The sequence below is a fragment of the Dama dama genome, chromosome 5 (assembly GCF_033118175.1).
Source record: "Dama dama isolate Ldn47 chromosome 5, ASM3311817v1, whole genome shotgun sequence".
NCBI classification, from domain to species: domain Eukaryota; kingdom Metazoa; phylum Chordata; class Mammalia; order Artiodactyla; family Cervidae; genus Dama; species Dama dama.
In genome coordinates, this window is record NC_083685.1 from 102,587,108 (window position 1) to 102,599,005 (window position 11,898).

Consider the following 11,898-nt stretch of genomic DNA (forward strand, 5'->3'; position numbering starts at 1 on the left):
ACTACATGTATGTATGGATGGATGTGAGATATAGTAATGTATGGACATGAGAGTTGGACTATAAAGAAAGCTGATTACTGAAGAATTGATGCTTTGGAACTGTGGTGTTGGAGAAGACTCTTGAGGGTCCCTTGGATGGGAAAGAGATCAAACCAGTCAATCCTAAAGGAAATCAGTCCTGAATATTCATTGGAAGGACTGATGCTGAATCTGAAACTCCAATACTTTGGGCACCTGTTGCAAAGAACTGACTCACTGGAAAAGACCCTGATGCTGGGAAAGATTGAAGGCAGGAGGAGAAGAGGATGACAGAGGATGAGATGGTTGGATGGCATCACCGGCTCAATGGACATGTGTTTGAGCAAGCTCTGGGAGTTGGTGATGGACAGGGAAGCCTAGCGTGCTGCAGTCCATGGGATCACAAAGAGTTGGACATAAGTGAGTGACTGAACTGAAGAATGTTGCTTTAATTAGCCTGTGTGCAGAATTTTCTCTTTTTTTTTTTTTTGGCTGTGCCACTGTGCTTGCGAGAGGAGATCTTTGTTCTCCAACCATGGATTTTACCAGTGACCTCAGCAGTGAAAACACAGAGTCCTAACCACTGGACCACCAGAGAATTCCCAAATTCTTTCTAGTTAAATGGCTGTTCTGAAAAAAATGTGTGAAAAATAGCAGTGGTTTTATCATCAATGAAACTTGTTACAGATATATTGATAGGGGCTTGGCTCCTACAGGTTAAGTGAAATAATACTGCAATAGATAAATGATCTTGACAATTCAGTGACTGGGTTATAATCCATTAATAAAGCCTTATATTTACCTGAAGAGGGGCTTCTGTCTCCATCAAAGCCCTCTCCAATCTTTTCTTAATGTCAGTTAGTTCATTTGTCTCTCCAATCATTGCATCCAACTCATTAATGATTTCAGATTTCCAAAACCCTATGTCGTTGACTCGTTCTCCCAAGTTTTGGGTGGAGTCTACCTGGGTTTTTCTCGTTTGTTGGTATTTGTCTTGAATCAAGCGAGATGTGTCCACCCTTAGTCTCTCTGAATTGTGTCGGGAAGTGTTGGACTCTTGAAAGTTGGTTAGGTTTGACCTGTACCAATCGTCAGGTGTATACCTGGTGAAGAGGGTGGTTCTGTTGGAGACAAAAGGTAGCATGGTGCTCTCGGACACCCTCTGAGATCTGGTGCAGTACGGATCCAAGGTTGGCCAGTTGGACGCTGCTTTGTAGTATGTGCTTGGTCTCCAAGGCAGGCTCAGGCTATGGGTCAAATTGTAGTGGGGGAAGCGATCCCTGTAGCTTGAAGCCATGGTACTGATGGCTGGTAGGAAGTTGGTTGGTGTTGGTCTAGGGTGGGCATAAGTTGCCGTTAAGGTAGAACCTAGAGGCTCCATGATGCTCAAACACTATTTGTAAATCTCTCCTGTTTAAAAGAGGTCAGGGGGAGGCAAAAATAGATAGTCACATAAACTAACTTAGGCAAAAACTTACACATAAAAGGTTACATCTGCCTTACTATAAGTAGCAATGATAACACACTAGATATTTGTTTTAATTTGATGTCCACCTTTACTAGTGATAACATACCCCAATTTTTTTTTTAATCTCTGTATCTCTAGACTGTAGTCAAATCACATTTTTGTAGATTTTGGCCATTTGAGTTTTTGAAACTTTTTTTTTTAATTATGAGAAGTAACATTGTCTTGTAACAGATTCAAATCAAGAGCCTGAACCATGCTTTTTAACAGGTTGGGTTCAAATCTTGGCTGAGCTCTTTACTAGCTGTGACACCTGTGCAAATGATTTAACCTCGCAGTGCCTCATCTCTAAATTGGGAATAATAATAGCAATCACTACTTTGGATTGCCACAAGCAGTATTAGCAGCAAGGGGTTACTTGGGAGTATTCCCCGGCCCCAGCCCCCATCGAGCTTCCTAAATAAACATGCGATCAGAGTAGCAATGGCAAGTATGCAAACACAGTTCAAGGAAGTACCCTGATACCCTTTTCGTGGCAACTTGCCACCCCCAATATACACAGACATGTAACTCAGCCCCTGCAGGGCTATGAGGATTGAGGAGGATGAGGCTGAGTGTTTGGAATACTTAGCACAGTTCCGAGCACAAAGTAAAGGCTCATAAATGTTAACTTTAAAAATTACTAGTGTCGAGGAATAAACAAAGTAAAAGATGAATATCCATTCTTTCCCATCAAAAAACTACTCTTCAGAAGTATACATTGTGAATAGTTCATTAATAGCTTTATCTTTCCAGATTTTTCCTTTTCTTATACTAACACATATACTATTTTTAAATCTATACACATCTCCCTAACATACATATGCACAGGGCTTTTTAATACAAAAACTGAATTACCTTAATCGTTATCTTAATCATTAATGCATTTTTGCATTTTATATATATATATATTATATATATAATATAACATGCATTTTTTAAAATAAATGTATTTTGGATCTTTCTCCTTATTAAAACATATAGATGCACTTCATCCTTTTGGGGGGCTTCCCAGGTGATGCTAGTGGTAAAGAACCCATCTGCCAATGCAGGAGATGTAAGAGACACAGGTTCGATCCTTAGGTCAGAAAGATCCCCTGGAGGAGGGCATGGCAGTCCACTCCAGTGTTCTTGCCTGGAGGATCACAGTCCATAGGGTCTCGAAGAGTAGGACACAACTGAAATGACTTAGCACACCCTTTTTTACCAGCTGAAAAGTATTCTATTGTCTGAAATTTGAGGTCACTGTCAGTCCACAAAGCCAAGGATGCCATAGACTATGACATACATTTCAGCGTCTAAATATCATTCTACTTGGGGGTTAATGTCTATGGACTCTTTTACTGAAAATAAAAAATAATATCAGATCCGATTTTGTAGTCTGCTCAAAACAAACAAACAAATAAACAAAACAAGTTCAATGATTCTTTAAATAGCTGTTTTGACACCATTGGTACCCAAACCACAAAATGATCTATTTGTTGAACTGTGGCTGAATCAAAATCCATTCGGACCACATGTGATGAAACAGCTGCCCGCCACCACAGGTGGTGTCCCCCACAACACTAGCTCCCTGACTATTTCCTAATTCTCCCCTCCCTCAGTCCCCAAATGCCTTATACTGGCCAAGCTTAGGTTACAACAGAGAAAACAAAAGCCTTAACAACCACTTGCCATTGTGAATCTCTGTTTGAAACACACTGCCTTTTGAAAAAGCAAATTCAAAGTAACTTGAGACCTTAGGGCCCTCATGGCTACTTTTAGTTTCAACCTCTTCCTCAAGTCCCATATAGAAATAAATTGGTCAGTTTTCTTTGAGACAGAAGCTTCAAGTAAGACTGGACCACTCTTGATTGGCTTTTTTTTAATTACTGACAACAATGAATCTAAAAGTTAATGTCACACTTGGTTCTTCAACCATGGAATTCCAGGTGTAGAATTACTACATGTATTTAATCGACACCTATGATGAATCTTAAGGCATTTCAATCCCTATTTGTCAAATATTGAACCATGCGTCATCCACTCCAAAGGGTAATATGTGAAAGGCTGAGGTTCACAAGCCAGAGAAGACCTATGAATTGAGAAAATCAATATGGCTTGTAAAAGCATCCAGTGATATTTTTAAATTAGAGATGGGATATAATTTAAAACCTGGAATCTGAAGTATAAACTCAGTTGCTTAAAAAGTTCCCAGATATAGAGCTCCTCACATATGGCAGTAAGTTTCATATGAGAGACAATATTCTCTCTCTATTCCAGACTCCAATATTCCATATTCTATCTTATCAGCCATGACTGTGCTCAATTGCTCAGTCGTCTTTGACTCTCTGTGACCCCAGAAACCGTGGCCTGACAGGCTCTTCTGCCCATAGAATTTTCCAGGCAAGAATACTGGTGTGGGTTGCTGTTTCCTATTCCAGGGGATCTTCCTGACTCCAGGGATCGAATCCATGACTCTTGTGTCTCCTGCATAGGCAGGTGGATTCTTTACCACTCCACCACCTGGGAAGCCCTATAGGTCATTTAGGAAGACCTAGTAAAAGACAACAGCATGGTAATTTTTTCCCCCACTTTGGCCAAGAAAATTAAGAATGTCATGGCCCCTAAAATACTTAACTCAAAATAGATTTCTGCCTTCAACCAGGAAAGAGCAATAAAAAGTAGACTTAGCCTCTTTCAACTAAAAAACTAGACAAAATATATGCAGCAACTGTTTTCAGGCAGCACAGGACTCCAATCCCTGAGAGAAGAGAAACAAATACAGTGAGCCCTCTGATCACCTGGAGGCAATTTCCAGACCACGGGGAAAACAGATGAAAACCAAACACAGCCTGGAAGCTCTGACCTCAATTTGTGAGTTTAGGAGGAGGTCAGAATTTGGAAAGTCTGAGACAGCTGGAAGTTGTGATGCAGGATTCCGGAATAAAATGATTTATGCAGAAACAGAGCTCCATAAATCTATGTAGGGTCCACTTGAGTCTTTGCTGAGTAACAGACTGTACAGACATCAAGAGACATTCCACAGACCTTAGCAAAGAACGATGGCAGTGTTGTTAGCTGAACAATTCCCAGAGCCAGAGAAGGCACAGAGACATTCTGAACCCAGACCAGTTGGAGTAGAGACCTGTTAGTGATCACCTGGAGCATTTGGTGGAGACCCCAGAGAGGTCACACATTAGAATGGGACTGACCTATCTCTAGACTGAAGGTACTAGAGACTCTCGCAAAGCTTGAATACAGGCCTCAAAAAACTGAAGCCAACCCACAAGTAAAGTGCCTGACAACAACAAGGTGCTGAAACATATAATACCACAATGTCCAGCACCCAGTCAGAAACATCCAGACATGCCAAGAAGCATAAATATGTGGCCCATAAATAGGAGAAAAATCAGTCAACAGAAGCAGGCATAAAAATGGCGGAGATGTGATGGAGATATAAAACTATGTACAAGTATTTAAAGAGAGACAAGAACATAATAGAAATATGGAAGACTTAAAAAAGAACCAAATGAAACGTTAAGGATAATGTGAAACAGATCGTCAGTCCAGGTTGGATGCATGAGACAGGGTGCTCAGGGCTGGTGCACTGGGATGACCCAGAGGGATGGGATGGGGAGGGAGGTGGGAGGGGGGTTCAGGATGGGAACACATGTACACCCACGGCTGATTCATGTCAGTGTGTGACAACAACCACTACAATACTGTAAAGTAATTAGCCTCCAATTAAAGTAAATAAATTTTTTTAAAAAAGGAAACTTTAAGGATAAAACATACAATATATATTTTCACAATTTCACTGGATTGGATTAATTGCAGAATAGACACCAGAGAAGCAAAGATTAGTGAGCTTAAATCTAACCAAACTAAATTACAGAGTTTTTTAACTAACTGAAAGAAATGAAAGGGGCTCAGTAAACTACAGTATAATATAAAGTGGCCTAACATCATGTACTCGGAATGTCATATTAGGAGAGGAGACAACATATCTAAAGAAATAATGGCAGCAAATTTCCCAAAATTGGTGAAAACTGTAAACCGCTAGGTCTAAGGAGTTCCACACACTCCAAGAGGATAAGGACACGCCTGTGTGTGTGCACACACACCACCACTACCACCGCCTCCTCAAGGCTCATCTTAATAAAAGTGCTGAAAGTCCACAATAAAGAGAAAAATTTTAAATCAGAGGAAAAAGCACATTAAGTAGGCAAGAAAAAAAATAAGTGAAGAATTCTTCTCAGAAGCTCTGCAAGCCAGAAGACCATCAAACAACCTCTTCAAAGGACTGGAAGAAACTGTAATCCTATTCTATTCTAGAATTCTATTCCAGTGAAAGTATCCTTCAAAGATGAAGTTGAAAATAAAAGTTTTTCTTAATAAAAGAGCAAAAGCCAAGAAAATTCAGCAGCAGCAGAACTGCAGTAAGAGACTTGGTAAAGGAAATTATTCAGGCAAAAGGAGATTATACCAGATGGAAACTTGGATCTGCCCAAAGGAATGAAGTGTCAGAAATGTTAAGTATGTGTGCTAATAGAAAAAAAAAAACCTTTTCTAACTTTTAAAGTTCTGTAGAAGATGGTTGTTTAAAGTAAAAATAATAAAAAATGTACTGTGAAGTTTATTATAAAAAAATAAAAGTTGTATGATAATAATAGCACAAATGATGGGAGAGCTGAAATGGAAAAGTACTACTATAAGGTCTTATGATTAAATGGAATAATATTATTTAAACGTATACTGCAATAAGTCAAAAATGCATACTGTAAACTTTAGAGCAGGAGTTCTCAAAACACGATCCAGGAAACCACAGGCTTGCCTCAGACCTCCTCTGGGGTAACAAGGTCAAAATTATTTTTATAGAAAATACCCAGATGCAATTTGCCTTTTTCATTCTTGTTCTCTCACAAATGTACACTAGAGGTTTCCAGAGGTGACATAATATGTGCTATCACGACAGATAATATAGAAACAGATACGAGAGCCAGATAAGAGAAATTTTAAAACTTTACCAAAAACATAAAACAACACCACTCTTCTCACTAAATTTGCTTCAGAAAACATGGTTTTTCAATGGAAGGTGTTATTTATGCTACTAAGAGGCTTTCGACATTGTTTTTTAAAGAGTTAGTATTTTTTAATTTCTCAATTTTAATTTCTAGTAAGTATCAACAGTGTAATTAAATTAAAGCTCTACAGGATATGTTCTCTGACCATATCAGAGTTAAACTAGAAATCAATAGTAGAAAGGTATTTGGAAAATCTTCAGAAAGTAGGAAACTAAACAACACACTTCTGAATACCCTCTGGGTCAATGAAGAAATCACACAGGAAATTAGAAAATATTTTGAACTGAATGAGAATAAAAAACAGGACACATCCAATTTATGAAATGCAGCTAAGTGTATTTTGAGTGAGGCTTTTAGCTTTAAATGCTTATACTAGAAAATAATGAGCCAAAATCAATGATCTACACTTTCATCGTAATGGCTAGCAAAAAAAAAAAAAAAAGAAAGAAAGCAAAGTAAACCCAAAGTAGAAGTAATAAAAAGTTAATGAAATAGAAAATGAACAAATTTTTGGAAAGCAATGAAATCTTAACAGTAAAATTGATAAACCTCTTACAAGACTGATTCAGATTTTAAAAAGAAGACAAAGTACTACCAGAAATGAAAGAGGGAATACTACTAAAGACCTTGCAAACATTAGAAAGTTAATAAGGTGCTATTACTAACAATCTTATGCCAAGGAATTTGACAACAGAGAGGAAACAGACACAATTCTTCAGACACAACCAGTCAAAATTAACTGGAAGAAAAAGGTAACCTGAATAGCTGTATAGGAATTAAAGAAATTGAATATGTAACTTAAAATCTTTCTTCAAAGAAAGCTTCAGGCCCAGATGGGTCCAATGAGAAATTCTACCAAAGTTTTAAGGAATAATATCAGTTTTTAAAAGCCCATCACTTACTTGGGTGATGTGCCTTTCACAATATTTAAATTATTTTCTAAATTCTAACTCAACCTCTTCCCAAGAGGCCATGAGCAGCACATACTAAGATCATTAACTGATGCTCTAAATATCTCATATTTGCAAGCAAACTAAACAAATTCTTTGGGAAGATGACTGAAAATAGCTGTGGAAAAATTCATCCCCTAAATCATGCAATTGTTTTTTATTTTTTGCTTTTAGTCATGACCAAAAGGCATTTTAAGAAATAAGACCTGTTACAAAGTCAAATACAGTATTTGACTGTATTCATTGAAGGTGGTGTCAATAGTTATTTACATACTGGAAAAATGCTATAATAGTCTTCTATAAATATTAACATGCTAAAATATAATTAATCACACAGAGATTGTAAGTCTGGGAAAGCTCTATTTAAAACCCAAAAAGTGGCCTCAAGTTAGAGAAAAACATTAGCACATTTAGGCAAGACTTTAAGATCATAAATATTTTAATGTATAAAAACCTATAAATCATAGTCGACAGAAGGTATGACAAGGACAGAACGTTTCCATGAATTGTTTCACACCTTGTCTCAGATCAGTGGCCAGCACGGGCTTGAAAGAGTCACACAAAACCTCTGTTCCTTTGGCCATATGTATTTAATTCCAATTTCAAGCTGAAACAGAAATAAAACACTGCCCCTAACACATTAATAAGTACCAGACTTGAAGAAATTATATCATATTTCAATGTTTAAGTAATTTCTCCCTATGCATATATTAAATAAGAATGCAGGAAAAGTTTAATAACTCTTTCTTCTAAAATAAAAGCTTGATAAGAAACTCTCTTCATTGCTCGTGAGAGTATAAATCACTACACACTGAAGAACTATGTATGGGGCAGTATCTATTAAAGTGGAAAATGCACATTCTCTAAAAACCAAAATTCAATATATATTATATATATACACACACAAATACAAAAACCCAAGTTTGTATACAATTAGAATGTACAAGAATATGCTTCTAGTAGTTTTTAAAAGGGAAGAGCCTAAAAGTCCATCGACAGGAGTACGCATGCGTAATTTGTGGTACATTCATGCCAGAGTTATCACACAACAGTTAAAAGCAATGACCTAGAGCATGCATAGAATGATATCATTATATAACTGTTCAAAAGGACAGTATATATTGGTTTCTGGATAAATACCTAAGGAGTAAAATTATAAAAATATGCAGAGTATAAATAAACACTATATTCTGGTAGGTGGGGAAGGAGAAAAAGGACATGAAATTCCCAAGGGACACATAGGCGGCCTCTTCCCTGTAACAGCTGTTTGGTTTTCTGTTTGTTTGTTTTTTAAACAAGGCATACATGCATGCTTGAACACTTTATTTTGTGAAATATTTTCTTTTAAAAAGAAAAAGAAATTTTATCAAAACACTTGGCCTATAAGTCAAACAATTTGCTTGCTTTTTTCACAATAGCCAAATGAGTAATTTTACCATTTCTAAAATGTTTATTTACCTACACCTACACAAGAATCCAGGGAGAAAACAGGGACTTGGTGTAAACTGCCAAAATACAAGTGAGCACGTCATAGCCAGAGCTAAACAGAAAAGGCCATGGTCAGTGAGCAACTGCCATCATCTGAATTTCAGCACCTCTTTGACGGGCCAGGTGACTGGTTGTCCAGCCCTCCCCTTGGCTGCATTCTGAAGACCTGGGTAAGGAATCCGGGAGAACAAGGACCAGGGTTGGGGCACCGCACAGGTAACAGGTGTAAGAAATTATACTTAGGGTCTGGGGTTCTGACGCCTCCTTCCTGGTTCTGCATTTAGAAAGAACTTCTCAATCCTTGAAAAAGCATCAGAAATATGCATTAGGAAGGCTTGGGGGACTGGGAAAGGGTACCTGTGGGTTTGTGTGGTTTTTATTTGGAAGGGTGGGAGGAGAGAAGTGAAGATGGACGGGGAGGTGAGAATTCCAGGGTTTCCAAGACCTCACCCCGAATTCGGAGGCCAGACGTTGGAGTCCGAATCGGGGCGGGGGCGCTGTAGGGGTCGTCCCAGCGGCAGTCAGGCGCCCACGGGGCCACTCACCTGTCAGGGGTGCCAGGCGAGGGGCAGGGAAGCGGGCGGTGGGCTGGGAGGGGTCGCAGCCGCATCACCTACAACCCGCTGAGGCTCGGAGGACCGACCCCGCCCCGGCCCCGCCTCTCCCGCCTGTGACGTCAGCGCCCACGGACCACTCAACGGCCGCCGCTGCAGGCTCGCCGGCATTCGATTGGCCGGTGGAGAAAGAGAGGCGGGTGGTGGGAGCTGGAGGGAGGAGGGAAACCCGGCAGGAGGGTGATGGTTGCCATGGACGCTCTGGCGCCTAGTAACCACGGCTCCCGGGAGACCTCGAGGCGGAAGGGGTGAAGGGGCGAGGGATTCCCGGCCAGATGTTGGTGGTCCATTCTAGAAATGCTGACAGGCACCCACATTTCCACCTGCTTCGCTCCATGAAGGGATTATCCAGCGAGCTTTCCGCACTTCCTCACTCTCATGAAACGATTTGGAGCGTCTGTAAACAGGAGCCCTCGCTGTTTGGATAGGTCTGGGCCACGTGTCTTACCTACATCAGTGTTCATCCATGCACCTTCCATTACATACTCAGGCTTGGAAAAGTTCATTGACTTAGGCAAGGACAAATCAAGTCTAGGCTCCCAGACCCTTACCAGCGCCCTGCCAGCGTCATCCTATTTTCCCATATTCCTTACCAGCTACTCTTTCTATATCTGGCCTAAGAAACAGCCTGAGCTACGCTTTTTACTGGGCTTCCCTTGTGGCTCAGCTGATAAAGAATCTGCCTGAAATGCAGAAGACTGTGTTCCATCCCTGTGTTGGGAAGATCCCCTGGAGAAGGAAATGGCTACCCACTCCAGTGTTCTGGCCTGGAGAATTCCATAGACTGTGTAGCCCATGGCGTCGCAAAGAGTCAGACATGACTGAATGACTTTCACTTCATCCTTTTTACTGGGGCTTCCCAAGTGGCTCAGTGATCAAGAATCCACCTGCCAAGGCAGGACACACAGGAGACTCAGGTTCGATCCCTGGGTCAGGAAGATCCCCTGAAGAAGGAAATTACAACCCACTTCAGTATTCTTGCCTGGAGAATCCCATGGACAGAGGAGCCTCAATTCAGTTCAGTTCAGTCACCAGGCCTCCCTGTTCATCACCAACTCTTGGAGGTTACTCAAGCTCATGTCCATTGAGGTGGTGATGCCATCCAACCATCTCTCTGTCATCTCCTTCTCCTCTTGCCTTCAATCTTTCCCAGCATCAGGTCTTTTCAAATGAGTCAGTTCTTCACATCAGGTGGCCAAAGTTTTGGAGTTTCAGCTTGAGCATCAGTCCTTCCAATGAATATTCAGGACTGATTTCCTTTAGGATGGACTGGTTGGATCTCCTTGCAGTCCAAGGGACTCTCAAGCATCTTCTCCAACACCGCAGTTCAAAAGCATCATTTCTTTGGCGCTCAGCTTTCTTTATTGTCCAACTCTCACATCTATACATGACTCCTAGAAAAACCATAGCTTTGACTGATGGACCTTTGTTGACAAAGTGATGTCTCTGCTTTTTAATATGCTGTCTAGGTTGGTCATAACTTTTCTTCCAAGGAGCAAGCATCTTTTAATTTCATGGCTGCAGTCACTATCTTCAGTGATTTTGGAGCCCCAAAAATAAAGTCTGTCATGGTTTCCACTGTTTCCCCATCTATTTGCCAGGAAGTGATGGTACCGGATGCCATGATCTTAGTTTTCTGAATGATGAGCTTTAAGCCGACTTTTTCACTCTCCTCTTTCACTCTCATCAAGAGGCTCTTTAGTTCTTCTTCACTTTCTGCCATAAGGGTGGTGTCATCTGCATATCCGAGGTTATTGATATTTCTCCCGGCAATCTTGATTCCAGTCTGTGTTTCATTCAACCCAGCATTTCTCATGATGTACTCTGCATAAAAGTTAAATAAGCAGGGTGACAGTATACAGCCTTGACATACTCCTTTCCCTATTTAGAAACAGTCTGTTGTTCCATGTCCACTTCTAACTGTTGCTTCTTGACCTGCATACAGATTTCTCAAAAGGCAGGTCAGGTGGTCTGATATTCCAATCTCTTCAAGAATTTTCCACAGTTTATTGTGATCTACTCAGTCAAAGGCTTTGGCATAGTCAATAAAGCAGAAGTAGATGTTTTTCTGGAACTCTCTTGCTTTTTCGATGATCCAGAGGATGTTGGCAATTTGATCTCTGATTCCTCAGCTTTTTCTAAATCCCGCTTGAACATCTGGAAGTTCTCGGTTCACATACTATTGAAGCCTGGCTTGGAGAATTTTGAGCATTACTTTATTAGTGTATGAGATGAGTGCAATTGTGCAGTAGTTTGAG

The 11,898-nt window shown here is 40.2% G+C and overlaps 1 protein-coding gene across 1 annotated transcript in view; it reads right to left on the reverse strand.

Moving 5' to 3' along the window:
* TEKT3 (tektin 3) overlaps nucleotides 1–9,676 on the reverse strand; it is a 34,467-nt gene extending 24,791 nt beyond the window's left edge. The window contains exons 1-2 of the mRNA XM_061141086.1: nucleotides 9,572–9,676; nucleotides 821–1,428 (exon numbers count right to left, since the gene is read on the reverse strand). Of these exons, the coding sequence (XP_060997069.1) occupies nucleotides 821–1,399 (579 nt within the window). The 5' untranslated portion in view covers nucleotides 1,400–1,428; nucleotides 9,572–9,676. The remainder of the gene's footprint in view (nucleotides 1–820; nucleotides 1,429–9,571) is intronic.
* Between the last annotated feature and the right edge of the window lie 2,222 nt (nucleotides 9,677–11,898).